This window comes from Thamnophis elegans, chromosome 1 (genome assembly GCF_009769535.1).
Source record: "Thamnophis elegans isolate rThaEle1 chromosome 1, rThaEle1.pri, whole genome shotgun sequence".
In the NCBI taxonomy this organism is placed as follows: domain Eukaryota; kingdom Metazoa; phylum Chordata; class Lepidosauria; order Squamata; family Colubridae; genus Thamnophis; species Thamnophis elegans.
Window position 1 is genome coordinate 166207848 of NC_045541.1, and position 17887 is coordinate 166225734.

The 17887-nt window shown below is 45.9% G+C and overlaps 2 protein-coding genes and 1 non-coding gene across 3 annotated transcripts in view; 2 read left to right on the forward strand and 1 right to left on the reverse strand.

Annotated features, from left to right (window-relative positions):
* Positions 1-56: 56 nt before the first annotated feature.
* Positions 57-6416, forward strand: RPL36 (ribosomal protein L36). Its single transcript, XM_032238444.1, has 4 exons — positions 57-154; positions 3263-3357; positions 5374-5508; positions 6284-6416. Exons 2-4 carry the CDS (start codon positions 3265-3267, stop codon positions 6371-6373), a joined length of 318 nt encoding a protein of 105 aa, XP_032094335.1. The 5' UTR covers positions 57-154; positions 3263-3264; the 3' UTR covers positions 6374-6416.
* A 1001-nt stretch (positions 6417-7417) lies between these two features.
* The window catches only part of LONP1 (lon peptidase 1, mitochondrial), a 34023-nt gene continuing 23553 nt past the window's right edge, over positions 7418-17887 (reverse strand). The window contains exons 14-18 of the mRNA XM_032238428.1: positions 17228-17368; positions 16964-17129; positions 15562-15770; positions 9655-9819; positions 7418-7937 (exon numbers count right to left, since the gene is read on the reverse strand). Of these exons, the coding sequence (XP_032094319.1) occupies positions 7773-7937; positions 9655-9819; positions 15562-15770; positions 16964-17129; positions 17228-17368 (846 nt within the window). The 3' untranslated portion in view covers positions 7418-7772. The remainder of the gene's footprint in view (positions 7938-9654; positions 9820-15561; positions 15771-16963; positions 17130-17227; positions 17369-17887) is intronic.
* Positions 12105-12295, forward strand: LOC116523748. The gene has a single exon (XR_004257117.1). It is a non-coding gene; the product is annotated as a U2 spliceosomal RNA (small nuclear RNA).

Below are 17887 nucleotides of genomic sequence, written 5' to 3' on the forward strand. Positions count from 1 at the left end.
AATCAGCGCTCCGCCATTTCCCCCTTTGAGCCCAGTAGCCGCTCTGGCCTCCTCTCTGTGGTCCTGGATGACTGCAGCGGAAGCGGGCTCTGTTGCGCGCGCAGCTTCGACTCTCCCTCTTCCGGCGCGGCCTTTTGCGGCAGAACCGGCGAAGGTGAGTGACCCCCGTTTGGAATCACAAAGTATCTCGGAGGATCCGCGTCCATCCGCCCGCCCGAAGCAGTCGGGGAGGCCTAGAAGTGCCAGGCGGGCTAAAAGGAAGGAGGGTTGTCTTTGTCCGGATCTGGCTGGGGGTGGGCGGGTGGGGGGCAAAAGGCGTGCCACGAAATATGGCTGTCGGGTCCAGTGAGACTATCTAGGCGTTTAAGGCGAACAGAATAAACTGCTGTCGATCCGTTTCAGTTAGTGGATCTAAAAAAAAAAACAAGACGTGCCTCATCGCAGGACTTGTAGGGAGACTAGCGAGATTTAAGATGGGCAGCAGGCAGAGTGGTCAATGCACAGAAATTTACTGGGAAGCTGCTTAATGTAAGTGGGGATTCCTTCCCCTATGGCTCTATAAACAGGTCTCCAACCTTGGTCCACTTTAAGACCTGTGGACTTCAACGCAAAGCTGACTGAGGAATTCTGGGAGTTGAAGTCCACAGGTCTTAAAGTGGCCCAAAGTTGGAGACCCCTGCTCTATACTTCACATTTACAGGAGGTCCTGATTGCCTCTGCTTCTTATATGTCACAGTCTTCTAAGGTGGACATGATTTGTAAATAGCATAAGACAGAATGATAAAAAGCACGAAACCATGACTCAAAAACAGTTGGGGTGGAGTGTTTTAAAAAAGGGGGGAAAGGAGAAACATGTCCTTTTATAGCTTTCTAAGCCAAAAATCGTTCTTGTTTATTCCCAGCTAAAATATCTAGTGCTTTGCAGCATGCTACATCACTTCAAAGACTAGACCAGCAGTGACCATTCATTACTATTGACCATCCCCACTTTCCCCAACTTATGCTGCCATGTGATCAGGGAGAGCAGGGAGTTTGTCGCTTCCACTTTAAACCCCACAACAAACTTTCCCCCTTTGCTTAGAGCAAGTAAAGTGACTGAAAAAAAGCAACTTAGTGCATCCACACAGTACATGTGGGTGGAATCTCCACTTACTACAGTGGCTGGTACAACTTTAGGCTGCTTTTAAGCAATAGCTTAATCTGTGCTGGTGATGTACAGAAGAACAGCTCTGTTGGATCAGATCTGTGTTTCTCGCTACCCTGGCAAAGTTGTATAAACTTCAACTCCCAGGTTTCCCCAGGGCTGTCTGGTCCAGTATACTAGTCTTCCCATGTTGACCTAGGTGTCTCTAGGAATTTGGTAAGTAGGGTACGAACGGAAAACATCCTCCAATTTCTGTTTATTAACTGATACGTTTCAGTGCTTTTTAATGACTGGCATTATTTCCTATACTCCCTTTATTATCAGGAAAAGTAGCTAATTGCCCAGGATGGTCTTATTTCAATATTAATCAGTGGTGGGTTGCAGGCGGTACACCCCATTACGGGGGTACCGGAGCCTGCCCAGAGCCCCGGATACCGTCCCAGTACGGTGCTTTGGGGGGCCCGCCCACCCGCCGGAGCACCTTACCTGTCCTTTAAGCTTGCAGAAGCATTTTAGGCAAGTACGACACGAGCATCCATGTGGGTGACACCGGGGCCCTTCCAACTGTACCGGTTGGAACGGAATCCAGAACCCCCCACTGATATTAATGGTGTTATTTCAATATTGATTGCAGGAAACAAAAGTTTAATGAAATTAATCAAACATTTTTATAGCAATAGCAGTAATAGCGATAGCAGTTAGACTTATATACCACTTCATAGGGCTTTCAGCCCTCTCTAAGCGGTTTACAGAGTCAGCATATTGCCCCCAACAACAATCCGGGTCCTCATTTTACCCACCTTGGAAGGCTGAGTCAACCCTGAGCCAGTGAGATTTGAACAGCTGAACTGCAGTCAGCTGAAGTAGCCTGCAGTGCTGCATTTAACCACTGCGCCACCTCGGCTCTTGACAATATTATAAATATAAGTATATTTAATTACGGAGGTTAGGAGTCAGGTTTGACCATTTTGATCTAGCGCTTTCATTGGGGAGTTGTGCTGTTGAAATAGAACTGTGAGTCTTTCTACAATCTTATTGGAAGACTCAAATGGGGGGAAAGTAAATTCATGAGTATAAATAAGTATTGTGATTAGGAATGACTGTGTTGGGCTTTGAAAGCAAAAGGTCCTTAAGGCTAGCACCTGAGTTGCAGTCCCATCTTCTCCTGAGATTGGACATGTAGTCCCTGACTTACAACAGTTCATTTAGTGACTGTTCAAAGTCACAACGGCAGTGAAAAAAGTGACTTATGACCACGTTTCACACTTAATGACCGTTGCAGCCTCCCCATGATCATATGATCAAGATTTGAATGCTTGGCAACTGGCTCATATTTATGACCGTTGCAGTGTCCTGGAGTCCTGTAATCTCTTTCGACCTTCTGACAAGCAAAGTTAATGCGGAAGCCAGATTCTCTTAATGACAGTGTTACTAATTCAAGATCTGCATTGATTCACATAAATTGTGGGCTCAGTTGTAATCATAGGTTGAGGACTACCTGTACTGCTGTCCTCTGCTGCTATAGGATCATCCCAGGAAAAGATCTATTGATATATGGAGCTGCAGACAATTTACATTCCAAAGGACCTTGCTTTCAAATCTGAAACACTGCACATTCCTCGTAGAAAATTTAATTGGAAGCAGAGAGGAATTTTTATTTATTAGATTTTTATCCCGCCTTTATTACTTTATAGCAATAGCACTTAGACTTATATACCGCTTCACAGTGCGTTACAGCCCTCTCTAAGCAGTTTACAGAGTCAGCCTATTGCCCTCAACAATCTGGGCCCTCATTTAACCCACCTTGGAAGGCTGAGTCAAACTTGAGCCTGGTGAGATTCGATCTGCCAAATTGCAACCAGCCGGCAGTCAGCAGAAATACCCTGCAGTACTGCACTCTAACCACTGCGCCACCACGGCTCATAAGTAACTCAAAGCACTGTACACACTCCTTCCTCCTACTTTTCCCACAAAAACAATCCTGTGAGATAGTCCAGGAAATGATATTGGTCAGTTGTTTGGCATGAGTAGAAGAGCATTCTGTCTCTCATCTCTTTGGACAATTGGTGGAACAAAAGAGTACACGACTAATTATAACTACTCCCTGCTCTTTTCTAGTCATGGCGATCCGATATCCAATGGCCGTTGGCCTGAATAAAGGCCACAAAGTGACCAAGAATGTGTCAAAACCACGACACTGTCGACGGCGTGGGGTAAGTTTGGATTTTGGAACAGGTAGAAAAAGTACCACAGCAGTCTCCAATCTTTCTGGCTCTATGGACCGGCAACAACAGTGAGGGGGAGATGGTTTTGCGCATGCGACCCAGTTCCTGCACATGTATAAATAAAGTTTGTGTGGGGCGGATCCCAATGGGCCACAGACCGGTCTTGGTCTGCAGCCTGAAGTAGCAGACTCTGCAAGCCCTCCTTATTCCTGATTCTGAACCACCTTAGGGCAGTGACGATGAACCTTTTTCGCCTCGGGTGCCAAAAGCACCCATGCCCATACCCATAATTTAATGCCCTCCCCCCGTGCCATACCCCCTGTGCATGCATTCATGACCCCCCCCCCTTTTGCTGCCCTGTGCGTGCACGCACAGCTTTTTTGGAACCTGGGGAGGGCAAAAAGGGCCTGCCCCGCCCCCACCAGAAGCCGGAAACAGCCCATTTATTGATTTCTGGTGGGCCCAGTAGGTCCGTTTTTTGCCCTCCCCGGGGTCCAGAGATTTTCCTGGAGCCTGTGGAGCACCCCCCCCCCCGAGGCCCTCCAGAGGCTGAAAACACCCTCCCAGAGCCTCTGTGCAAGTCCTGTTCTTACCTGGCATCGCATGGAGATTCCTGAGAGTGGAAGGGCAGCATGGGTGGGCCAGCCAAAAATCAGCTGGCCAGCATGCGCATGCATGGTGGAGCTGAGCTAGGGCAACGGCTCATGTACCCACTGATATGGCTCCGCGTGCCTTAGGGTAATTGGGACAGTTCTTTGGGTTTGCCCTGATTTGAAGGTTGCTGTGAAAAAAGAAATGGCTAACAAGATTCTGATAGAAAAGGGCGGTGGCTTGTACCAGTGGTGAGTGAGAGCCGGTGAGACTCGAACTGTAGGCAGTCAGCAGACGTGGCCGGCAGTATTGCATTCTAACCAGTGCCCCACCAGAGCTCTCTTCAAAGTGCCCTCTTCAAAAATCAGTGCAGATAGTTCTCATTTAGTGACCACTCATTCAGCAGCTGTACAGTTAACAGGATTGAACAAGGGGGAGGGGGGGAATTTATGACTGGTTCTTGAAGTTGCAGCATTCCCACAATCATGTAATCTTGATTTGGGGCACTTGTCTATTATTGTCTCAATCATCCAGGTCATGGTTGTCCCAAAAGTGCTTTTCCAAAAGGCAAGTCCTTAAGAAAGTCCCGTTGCCTTTTGGAAAAGCACCTTTGGGATTATTTGGGTACTTGGTCATGGCCGGTTCTGAACAGGGCATGGCCGGGGTGGGTGGATGGGAGGTGTAGAAGAATGCTTGTAAATCACTCAAGATTTGTCCTTCCAGTGCTATCTTGGAGGATGCATTGCAGGGTCATACACTGCTATCACAGCATGTTAAGACGGTGAGAATTTGGAGCCGTCTGTCACAACCCCTCTGGATGAAGAGTCTGCCTAGGACTGCAGGCCTTTGGCTTACCTCCTTGGTTCTTATTTTCTTACTGTTGTGGTCTTCCTATCCTGATACTACCTTGGAATTCTGAAAGTTGTACATCTGGATGGCACCACCTTGTTGTTCGTTGCGAAGTCGTGTCTGACCCATTGCGACCCCATGGACAACACTCCTCCAGGCCTTCCTGTCCTCTACCATCCTCTGGAGTCCATTTAACCTCACGCCGACTGCTTCAGTGACTCCATCCAGCCACCTCATTCTCTGTCGTCCCCTTCTTCGCCCTGTTCCCAGCATTAGGCTCTTCTCCAGTCAGTCCTTCCTTCTCATTAGGTGGCCAAAGTATTTTGAGTTTCATCTTCAGGATCCAAAGAACAGTCAGGGTTGATCTCCTCTAGGACTGACCGGTTTGATCGCCTTGCAGTTCAAGGGACTCTCAGGCACCAGCTTAGGGAAGGCTTTAAAGACATGCTTCTATGTCTGTGCATGCTAAAAGTAGAAGGCCCCCATGTGGGAACATCTCTTTCTAATAACCAGGGCCGCCTCCTTATAGAAATCTCTTGCACTATTTTTTTTCTCTCCCAACAGCGGCTGACCAAACATACCAAATTTGTACGGGACATGATCCGAGAAGTGTGTGGTTTTGCGCCGTATGAGAGACGAGCAATGGAGTTGCTCAAAGTCTCCAAAGATAAGAGAGCTCTGAAGTTCATAAAGAAAAGGGTGAGTGTTGCGCAGAGCCCGGTGGTGGGTCTTTGGGTGTCTGTCAGGTTGTCCACCGAAGGCAGAATCATTGGAGGAAGGTGTTCCCTTTGTGCTGTGGGGGGGATTGTGTTCCTGCCCTCTTTCATTCATTGCCACAGTGAATAAAGCACCTGGACGGAGAGGTCACACCACCCAGCTCCAGTTGCGAAAGGAGCCCATTTCCCCGTGTAGTTAAGATTAGCCTGGCCGGTCTCAGTGCTGTAAAGCGAAGCAGCATGAAGCCCTATTGTCCCTTGGATGACAGGCCTCTAAAAATTGCCAAGCGGCCTGTTGGGCAAAGGATTCCAGAATTGGACATTGTCAACTTGCTTGTATTGCTCTCGAGAAAATTGCATGGATGTGCCCATTTACGTCATGGGGAGTTGAGCTTAATTCAAGAGCTCTTTTCCTTGATCCAGAAATAACTAAGATCTGACAGCTGTTGTAAAAGTGGCTGGGAGGCTATCCAAAAAAGCCAGGATAATTAAGCCATCTGGCACTAGTGAAGACCAGCCATGTTCCAGTTCAGGCCTAGCGTCTCTTAAGGCCTGGCCTTTTGTTAACTCCAGAATGTTTCCCTTATCCTGGAAGAAGCAGGGGAAGAGGATCAGGCTGGATCCCTGACATAATGGCCAAAATGATTTTTTCCCCTTCTAATCAACATATTCTCCAGACAGTTTCCATCACACGTCTGGTTTTTCTGCCAAGTTCCCAGCTCCAGATGCCATCACATTTTGCTCTTTTCTCCCCACAGGTAGGGACTCACATTCGTGCCAAGAGGAAGCGTGAAGAACTCAGCAATGTCCTGGCAGCAATGAGGAAAGCCGCAGCCAAGAAGGACTGAATTCTGCATCCTGGTTCCAAATAAAGCTTATTTCAGAAGCCCAGCAGAGTGTGGAATATTCTTTGGATTAGGTGGTTATAAATTCAGAGGTGAAAAGCTCATCTTGGGGGTAGTTTAAGTGATAATCACCACCCTGAAATTTACAGGGTGATGGAAGGGCTGTTTATGCAACATTAAACCATGCAGATTAACTTTTATAACTTGTGTCTCTAAATCAGTGTTTCTCGACCTTGGCCACTTGAAGATGTCCGGACTTCAACTCCCAGCATCTGCTGGCTGGGGAATTCTGGGAGTTGAAGTCCGGACATCTTCAAGTGGCCAAGGTTGAGAAACACTGCTCTAAAGGATACATTTAGACACAATGAAGTTTTATTTGTTTGAGCTTTAATATGTCATATGAATGCAATTGCTATATCCTTTTACTTGATGTATAACTTAGCATATTGTGCCAAATTCAACAATGTGTAACAGATACTGTATTTTTCGGAGTGTAAGACACATTTCCCCCCCCCCCCCCCCCAAAATGGGTGAAAATTTGGGTGTGTCTTATAGACCGAATATGGGCGTTTCTCGCCTCCTGAGCCCTCTGTGTGTTGCGTTTTCACCCCCCCCCCCAACCCCCAGAAGCACTCTGCAGGCCCGTTTTTGGGCTCCCAAGCCTTCTGCAAGTCGTGTTTTTGCCCTCCCTGGCCTTGAGAAACACTCTGCAGGCCAAAAAGAGGCTGTGGGAAGCACTGCAGAGTGCTTCTGGGGGCCTGGGAGGGTGAAAATCAGAGGACAAAAACTATTTTTTCTTGTTTTCTTCCTATACATTTAGATCCGTCCTATAGTCTGAAGAATACAGTAATTCAGGTGACATCTTCCAGATGGGCAGCATTACCAACTTGCTGGAGGGAGGGGTATCCTATTAAAAGATCGGTTGATTTTGTTTTTGTGCCATGGAGAATGGTTAACTTTTGTTACATTGACATCTGTGAACAGGATAAAAGTTTTCCCAACCCGTGCTTTGGCCCTCATCACTGGTTGTGCTGTCCAGAGGTGATCTAAATATGCCTCCACTTTTATTTCATAAAGTGCTAGTAGAAAGTACCAAGAGACAACGCGGGATTGAGATTTTATAAGTTCTAATAAGAAAATACATTTGAGAAAGATGAGTAGACTTCCTCACAGATCTTCAGTCTAGTCCTGTAGTAGCCCTGGGTCACAGGGAACATTTTAATTGGTTCATAATTCAAATTGGTTGGAGTAGAATATATTAGAGCGACTAAAGGAATAGGAAACCGGCCATTATGGGCAGCTGGCCACCGCAGGAGTCCGATCCTTCCCCCTCAACTGAGCCTGCACATCTTGCTTCCAGAGTAGAGCGGGTGGGAAGGCGAGAAAGAACCCCCACAGCCGTTCACCTTCCTGGAGAATCAGACTTGGAGAAAACAATGTCAAAGATTTCCTTATAATGTTCAACAAAATGTACTTCCAGTCCTTCTGTGATAAATTCAGCAAGATCACAGTAATCCTTTTTGTTCTCTATTGGGAGAATGATACAGGAGACGCCAGCTCTCTTGGCCTAGGGGGGAAAAAGGGAGGAAATGTTGAACAAGCTCTTCCCCATGACCTCAGGTTTCTGCCCTCCCCTGGTCAGGCCCTGTGCTGTTCTCTTAACCCTGAGACCAGATAATAAAATATATTATTAAGGAGAAGATATTCCAGGCTATGAAAGTTACCTGGAAACAGCAAACACTTCTTTATTGCAATCTATAATTCCTTAAGTTATTTTGGTAGCTCAACTGTCAAATTGTACCCTATTGTTCATGATAAAAGGAAAAAAGTACTGAATAGCTCATAACTAGCAGCCACCATCAGATGGATCACGGATGATCAAGAATTTATTACATAGCCCCTGAATGATCCAATTCTCCAGTGCTCTATCCTTCCTTGGGCCTTGGATTGTAGATCACGCTCATAAAAATGGAGTGTTTTTAACAAGTAAAATCCAAGTGAGCCAATTCAGTCCTTATGAATCAACTCTAAAAAGTGTATTCAAGAACTCTTAAGCAACTTGCCAATTGGTATTAAATGACTGAGTTAATGTTCTAAAAGTACACAGTAAAAATCCTTGCTGGATCAGATAAGGGCTCTGGCAATCTCATCCACCAGCAAATACACAGCAACCAACTAGAAATCTGATATCTTCCTAAGCAAGGGTCCTAATCTTAAAGGTAAAGGTTCCCCTCGCACATATCTGCTAGTTATCTCTTTCAAAGAGCCAGCACTGTCCAAAGATGTCTCTGTGGTTATGTGGCTGGTATGAATAAACACCGAAGGTGTGCAGAATGTTGTTACCTTCCCACCAAAGGTGGTCCCTATTTTTCTACTTGCATTTTTTACATGCTTTCGAACTGCTAGGTTGGCAGAAGCTGGGACAAGTCATGGGAGCTCACTCCGTTATGCGGCACTAGGGATTTGAACGGCTGAACTGCCGACCATTCTGATCGACAAGCTCAGCATCTTAGCCCCTGAGCCACCTTATCCTAATCTTGCTCTGATCAAAATCTCTGGCAACAGAAGACCACCCATAATGGGAAGAAGGATGTAACAGATGGAATAATAGAACAGAATAACAGAGTTGGAAGGGACCTTGGAGGTCTTCTAGTCCAATCCCCTGCCTAGGCAAGAAACCCTATACCATTTTAGACAAATGGCTATCCAACATCTTGAAAACTTCCAGTGTTGGAGCATTCACAACTTCTGGAGGAGAGCTGTTCCACTGATTAATTGTTCTAACTGTCAGGAAATTTCTCCTCAGTTCTAAGTTGCTTCTCTCCTTGATTAATTTCCACCCATTGCTTCTTGATCTGCCCTCAGGTGCCTTGGAGAATAGTTTGACTCCCTCTTCTTTGTGGCAACCCCTGAGATACTGGAAGACTGCTATCATGTCTCCCCTAGTCCTTCTTTTCATTAAACTAGACATACCCAGTTCCTGCAACTGTTCTTCATATGTTTTAGTCTCCAGTCCCCTAATCATCTTTGTTGCTCTTCTCTACGCTCTTTCTAGAGTCTCCACATCTTTTCTACATCGTGGCGACGTAGAAGCAAAGATTTGAAGAGATTTGCTCTTCTCCCATTTTATAGACTTAACTGTTGCTTGGAAACCTGAATGCCACATTACCCACTTGGATTGAGTGCAGGAATAGAGGCTGTCTGTAAACTTTAGAAATAGGGAAGCCATCACGTTTTCTGGAACCAACTGCTAGCAGCCGAAGGACTGGGCAGTTTCCACTTACCGCAATGGTCTTCTCCTTGATGCCTCCCACAGGGAGAATCTTCCCAGTCAACGACACTTCCCCAGTCATGGCTACATTTTGCCTCACAGGCTGGTTTAATGCCAACGACAATAAGGCAGTTACAATCGTGCAGCCAGCACTGGGCCCGTCTTTTGGGGTGGCACCCTGGGAATGGAAAGAAACAGACAACTTGTTTGTAGACTTGAGCACAACAATCAACTTTTTAACAGATATGCGGACTCCAAAGGTGAACCACAACAGGCACACAGCTGCCCCAAATTCAACACAGTATTAACTAGTTTCTGGAATTTAAAGTCTAACTGGGGGATAGCAAGGAAGGAACAATTTGCTGAGGTGCACTTGGGAAACTGAATTGGTTTATCTTGCATTGCAACGGCTTTTGGTGTGGTTTCATAGATAAGTGAAAGCAGCACAAATGTTGTCCCCAAAACTGGGCTCTTGGTTGGTGTTGAAGCCGATAAAGTCATCGGATACAAGGTGTGATACAGAATTATACTTTTATTTTGATACCAAGATATAAGGACCCTGGCTCGAAAGCTAACCAAGAAGCCCTAATTAGAATCTTACAGCAATTTTTATAGTCAAGGAGTGATTACATTAAACTCTTTGCCCTTCCCCTAATAATGCATGCATAACGGATAATATTGATTGGTTATTTGGATTTCATCCCCCTAAACCCTTACGCTTGTTATGCTAAATAGCTAAATGTCGTGTCACCTGTTTTTCACCCCAGGTCATGGGTATCTTGCAAAGTATGCCAGCTATGTAGTTTGGGGGGGGGGGGTCTCTTATAAGCGAGCTATTTTTGTGTCTAATATCCTGGCTAGTGGTTTTCTAATAGATAAGGTGCTATTGCAGAGCAGCTCAAGGTAGCATCCTCCCCGCCCCCCCCGCGACCTCCCTCCTTCCGCAGAGAAAAGTAAAAGCAGTTTGAAGTCTTTGTCTGAAGCAGCACCCCCCGCGACCCCCACCTCCTTCCGTAGCGAGAGAGGACAGGAAGGAGCAAAGCTCTTGTCAAGGCAAAGAAATGACAAGACAAGAGAAAGTGTTTTATCAGAATTCATATTCCTCATTCTCTTGTCCATTCCATCCATACCTGGGTCCTACCTCCACATAGGACCTTCCTCTGATCCCCAGGGCCTCATCTGTACATACATTCCATCACCTGATCCTTCACAAATGCCAATTCTTTCCTCAACAGTATAAAGATTATACTCTTGATAAACCTCACCCCTTACCTATGTAGTTATCTTAACAGAGTAATTAATTCAGATAAAAGATCTATGGACAACATACATTAAAGAAATCCAATCAAATAAAACAACAAAAAAGGGCTTATCTCCAAACTTCAACTGCAGTTTAGCAAATGTCTGAACTACCTTTAGATGTTTCAATCTATCCTCCCCGACTCTACAATTTTATACCCTAATACTGCTCCAACTTCTAATTTATTTTTCTCAGTTGTAACTTCATTCCTGAGCTTGTTTCCCCAATATTTTTTAACTTTGCCCGCTCTGATTTTTCTATCCTATTGCTCCTTTGTACTTTTCCTCATCCTGAAAGTGTTTTTAACCTGATTATCAGATTAGTGTGTGTTCAAAAGTGAACTATTAATCTGCACCACAAAAGGTTTTTTTATGTTCCAGGTTAATAATTATTAGCAATGTGTTTATAAAGTTCTTTTGACAGAAATGCGCATTCTTTTTGCACATTTTCATAAAGAACTGATCCACGGACCAAATTAAATTGGTTAAGGCCTTAAAAGCACCATAAAGCAACAGAACGGCAATACCTTCTATTATTTTATTTATTATCCTGTTTTCTGTTCTGTTTTCCACTGGTTCTCAAGACTATTTCTCCCAAAGTTATTTATTATTCATTGGGCGGGCGAGTGATGGAGGGGGGGGGTAGAGCAATCTGGGAGGAATGGATGAATATGGAAAGTAAATAAATGTCACTTTTGTTCAGAATAGCTATGCATTCTGTCATCAAATGAAAACTTGAAGAGAGAGCAAGCAAAGATTCTTATTACAACTAAGTATTTTGGAACAGACTAGTGAAAGCACATGAAACCTTGCAGTAAAGGAAAAACACCTGCGACCTCTACTGGTAGGCAGATGAATAACAGCTATCATGGGGAAAATGGGAGGGCTTATGCAGATTTCAAACCAATCACAGTCAGAATACTCATAGGCTTTCCCAAAATGCATATAGGTGAATTTGTTTTTCAAAATTTCTGTCATTATGTTTTATAACAGATGGCTATTTTCTTTGACAATGAACATAAGAATATTCACAGAATAACTCTGATAAGACTACAAACAATACCTACTATAAAAGGGGTGAAATGCTCAGCAGCTTGAATTTGCTCACCGTTACCACAATGTTGCTTGGAAAAGATGGGCTTTTGCCTTGGCCCTCATTGGTTTATCGCTTCTCGGCCTTTTGGCTAAGATCAAGTGTAGTATCTGTTCTTATCAGTTTAATATCTGATATGTTCTCTATTTGAGAACTAAATATTAAATGGATTTTTGGAACTGGGAGATGGACTAAGGGCTTGCTCTATCCACTCCAAGCATCAACCTGGTATTGCAGTACTTCCAGGAATGGTGCACCTCCCCTTGGGGGAGGAATATATAAGTGTTCGAAAAATAGAATGGAAGTGCTTGTTTAGAGGGTTGTCATATGCCCTCAAATGTGCCACACTGCTCTGCTAGGCTCCTGCCACCCTGACTGAATAAGAGGATGGGTGCCTGAATCTGCAAATTATAGGAGCTTTCTCTCTCCCTCCCTCAAAGCAAAGCCAAAGAAGCAGAGAAACAAAGAGAGGAGACCAGCTGTTTGCAAGGTGAGTCTTATATAAGGCCAGGAGGGAGAAGCATGAGGTATGTTAAGTTGGGGAGGCCTCATGGGCCTGTTCTATCACTAGGCCACCCCTTGGCCTTCCCCATCCTGAGATACCTCATGGGCCCTTTGGTATTCTAGAATTGTGAGCGTGGCACGACAAAACTGCGGTTCACTAAAGCGCGCCCGATTAAACCGCGTCGCTGACGTCATCAGCAGCGCGACAACAGCGACCGCAGAGAAAAAAGGGCACTTTAAAAAGTGCTTTGAAAGCAAGCCGATTCAAGTTAAGGTAAGGGTTAGGGTTAGGTTTAGGGTTAGGTTAAGGGTTAGCGTTAGGTTTAGCGTTAGGTTAAGGGTTAGGGTTAGGTTTAGGGGGGTTAGGTTTAGGTTTACGCGTTAATTTTAGCTTTACCGCTCACAGCATGCTTTTTTCGTCGCGCTGTGATGACGTCAGGTACGCGGTTTCGTCGAGCGCGCTTTAGTCGAACGCGGTTTTGTGGTGGAACCAATTGTGAGCTCTTGGGAAAGTATCCCTGCCTCTCTGTGTTGCAAACAGCTATTTCCAGTGTGGGGAAACAGGACGAGGAAAGAGGGGAAGAGAGCAAGGGAGGAAAAAAGAAGAAAAAAGGAAGGGAGGGAGGGTATATTGAGAGAGAGAGAGAGTGAGGGTAAATCTTGCCTTAGCACTCCTGCTGCCATTTGCCATCCCCTTGTCCCCTTCCTAACCTCTCCTGGTGGCCTCCCATCCTATCACTGAGGATGCTTTGGTTACAAAGCCTGATCTCCTAAGGAGATAAGAGTGGGCCTCCCTCTGACCCACACACGTTCCCCTCCCACACACACCATGAGAAATCTGGCCAATAAGAGTGAGCACAGCAGCAGTGGGAGCTGCACACGCCCTGAAGTCAATCATAATCCTGATAGATAAAGCATTAAGTACATAACAGGAATTCTGTCATCCAAAAGTCACATCCTTGCCGGAACCATGAAAAGTGTATCCCTTAGTTAAGATATAGGGGGAAACTGATGGTTTGCAGCAAGTCTACGGTCCCTGTGCTCCAACATGATATTGAGAAAAGTTGCAATAACAACAATTTCTCAGTTTCCCAACAGCCTAAGGGACAAAAAAGTTCAGTGGGGATATTTAAGCTCGGAGTTCCATAAGTGCAAATGAACAAAATGAATTAACTCCATTACTGAGAAAAGCATAAGGAAGCAAGTTTCCATGCAGAGCCAAATGCTAGGACCGGAAGACAAGGCGAGTTCCTTGTCTGTTTGAATACAAACTTATTGCTATGAAACTTCAGAATCTATTCAGGAAACAGGTGCATCCCAAGCTCTTAAATCTAGAAACAAAGTAGGCATAAGCATGATTAAAAGAGAACTACCGTATTTTTCTGAATATGAGACGCTCCAAAGTATAAGACACACCTAGCTTTTGGGGAGGAAAACAAGGGGAGGGGGGGGAATCTGCCTGCCTGCCAGCAATTTGCCTCCTTGCAGCAAACAGCTTGTTTCAGTTTCAAAACTGAAACGGAAACAATCAGCAGTTTCAGGCTGCAGGGATTGCCATAGCCTATTGCTGCCTCCACGAACCCTATTTTTGGTCTCCGCATCCCGTTTTCAGCCACTGCGTGCTCCATTTTCCACCCGTTCCAGGCAGTGGGGATCAGAATGGGCAGAAAATGGGGCATGTGGAGGCTGAAAACGGGGTGCGCAGAGACCGAAAATGGGGCATGTGGAGGCGGCAATAGGCAATGGCAATCCCTGCAGCCTGAAACAGTTGATCTTCGGGAGGCTGATCCAACTGACAATCAGCTGCCTGTGCTAATCAGGCTGTGCTGAAGCTGAACAGGCTGTTCCTTGTTTGCTGCAAGGAGGCAAACTGCTGGGAGGCAGAGGCCAAAAGGTGGGGGCCGGCAGGTCTACATTCTGTGGATAAGATGCACCCAAATCCCCCCCCCCCTCTTTTGGAGGGGGAAAGTGCACCATACTCCGAAAAATACGACAGTCTGGTGTGATTTCAGGCTTGAAACCCGAAACTAGCTTTAGGCAAAAAACAACAACAACAACAACCTAGTCCTCTTTTAGGAACAAAGCCAGCTGGGTGACTCTGGGTTAGTCCTCCCTCTTTCTCAACCCTAGGAAGGAGACCACGGCAAACCTCTTCTGATAATGTGGCCCGGAAACCAGCACGAACTTAACCAGATAGTCACCGGTCTGTGTGTGTGTGTGTGTCTGTGTGTGTGTGTGTGTGTGTGTGAAAAGACTGACCTGAAGATAACCGCCCCCTATAAAAAGTTGTCTAGATGTGCATAACTGATACAGCATGGGTTGCACAGGTAAACCCACCAGTGGCTGGCCAGGTTAGGTGGTCTTAATAGAATGGACCTTATAGATTCATTTTAGTTTGGCCTTTTACTCCAGTGCCCTGGAGTCCCAAAGTTGACTTTTAACTTCCTCATATTATAAATAGGGCTGAACAGTGTGGCAAGACTCTGTAAAGGAGGGGCACAGGAAGCCAGGCGTGGGGTAGAGATAGAACAGAGAAGTTGCAGAAAACTGTTGGTATGAATATCTGCTTTTGTATTTTTCCAAGATGTACTTCCCTGTTCTGAACAGGGGTTTTTACGTTTTGTATGAATACGCCTCTTTAAACGCCCTCTGATTGATGAAGTTTGATTAAAGGTATAAAATCACTGCCCTGGACATAGCCAGGCCAGTTCAGATGTTGGTGTGTGAACACGCTGAACTCGATGCATCCAATAAACCTGTTTCTCTTCCTTCGTGGTCTCAAGTCCTGATCTTTCGTAAGTAGATTACAAACCTCAATCTGCTGCAACATAACGAAAAATTCCACCTGCTCTGTGTAGGAAAGAGGGGAACAAACAACTTGCTCAGTATCAACAAACCCCGATTGTTGTGCAGTTAGGAATGGAGTTGAGCACTAGCAGGGTCACCGATAAATCCCATTTCACTATGAAAGGCCCGTCATTCCAAATAGAGAACAGAATAGAAAGATGGGGATGTGCTGAGTACCTCTGGCACGTGTACATGGATGTGGGAGGTCACCAAGAAGTCATTGGTGGGCACCTTCTCCATCAGAAAAGACCGGGCAAACGTGTATGCAATCTTGACACTCTCCTTCATGACGTCTCCCAGTTGACCTGTCATTTCGAGAGTCCCATCTTTGCTTTCCTTCTGTCTGGGACGCCGGAGGGAGGTCTCTATGAACAAGGTTGAGCCGCCTGGGGAGAAAAGCCAAACCAAGCGTGAAATCCATTCTGGACTCAACTCTACCATCTAGTAAGCAAACTGTTCTTGGGTATAATCCAATTCACTAGCTTCATCTTGTGTCTTGCAACCAAAGCAAATGAAAACTTGATTTATAATGTGGCCCCGTTAGGGCATGATCTAACAAATCAAAACTAAGACACTGGAAAGAAGCAACAAATGGGTAATGTTTGGGAAAGGGTGGTGGCCATCTTCCAGGATGTTCTGCAAACAGGCCTTCTTCTAGCTTCATGACTTTGGAGACAGGCTGTAGAATAAGTTTACCATATGAAAGTACCAGGAATCTATACAGGTACCGTGTTTCTCCAAAAGGTCGACCCACTTTGAAAAGAAGCCCTATCACATTTTGGGGCACAGGTGATCAAATTAAGCCCCACCCACAAAATTGGCCCTAATTAAGACACACAGGTAAAAAAAATAAGCTAGGATGGGGATGGGAGGGTGAAGCTGTCCTACTTACCAGGACTTGCACATCCCGACACCTGCCTCGCCTTCTTTTGCGGCCCCTTGCCGCCACTCGCATGCATCGCCCCGGCCTCCATTTTGTCTTTAGATGCCGGCCAGAAGGCATCTGCGGCCAATAGCAGAGCTGAATCCGGACTCTGTAATCAGCTGCATATGCCTTCCAGGAGGCATCTGAAGGCGAAACGGAAGCCGGGGCACAATGTGTGTGAGTGGCAGCTAGCGGCTGCAGAAGGACTGGGCCAGCAGCGGGCTCCTGCTGGGTGGGGGTGTTGGAGCCACTGCTGCAAGGTGAGTGAAAAATTAGAACCCATTTTTAAATGGATGTGTAGGTTGGCAGAAGCTGGGACAAGTAACGGGAGCTCACTTCGTTACATGGTGCTAGGGATTCGAACCGCCGGCCTTTCTGATTGACAAGCTCAGCGTCTTAGCCACTGAGCCACTCTGTCCCTTCGTCCCCCCTCCCCAGTAGCACTGTGAAAAGAAAACATTTCCTGCTTCTTCCACTTTCTGTACATGCTTGCTTTACATATGTCCATCATCCCTTATCCTGGCCTAAGTTGCCCTTCCTAGCTGCCCCCCCCCCCCAACAATTGTCCACCTGAATAGCAGAAACAGAAGAAAAGAGCATTCAATCAAGACCGGTGCCCGTGCTGAAATTTGAACCCTCCGATGGCGGCCTCACCCATTGCTGTCCACGCGAGGCCCATCACCACCCCGGGAGGAGTCACATCATACATCCGATCAACCGTGAAAATGGGCTTCCCAACAAAGTCCTGGAGGTTTTGGGGTGTTACGTCAACTTTCTCCTTTTCTCCACTGACAATTTTGTATGCAGATTTCCGAAGCACCTGAGCATGGAGGGTGGAAAGAGGGAGGATTAAGCCTGTGAGAAAAACACGCGCGGACAGTCTCAATGCCTCTCCCTCAAAAGGCATGGTTGCCTCACCTTCTCTATTTGCTTCTGGAGGTTCCTGACGCCACTTTCCCTACAGTACTGCTTAATGAGGACGGTCAGCACATCCTGCGTGATGCTGGCCTTGCTTTCGTCCAAGCCACAGAGCACACGAGCTTGAGGAACCAAATATCTCTGGCGAGAAAGAAGAAGAAAGAGCTAAGGTATCAAATCCAAACTTCGGGAAGATTTAGGAGTTCATAATAGAAATAGCACAGACTTATATACTGCCCCCTAGTGGTTTATTATTTTCTCTGGGGGGTTTATTATGTCAGTCAGCCTATTGCCTCCAACTATCTGGGTCCTCATTTTATTGACCTCAGAAGAATGGAAGGCTGAGTCAACCTTGAGCTGGTCAGGATCGAACCACAGACTGTGGGATGAGTTAACCTGCAATATTGCACTTTAACCACTGAGCCACCAGGGCTCCTCCTACTCAATGTGCAAGTTTCAACAAGCCCACTCCAAACTAATTGATGGATCATCCTTGTCGCTCTCCATTTTTATGTATAAATTAGTTGATTACACAGAGTTGCCCCAGTATTTATTTATAGAGGGAAAATATCTGCACCAAACGTAATTTCTAATGTTAGATTTTCCCCCTTACCAGAGGGAGCCTCCTTGTGGAGTATTGTGAAGCCATTCCCATGACAA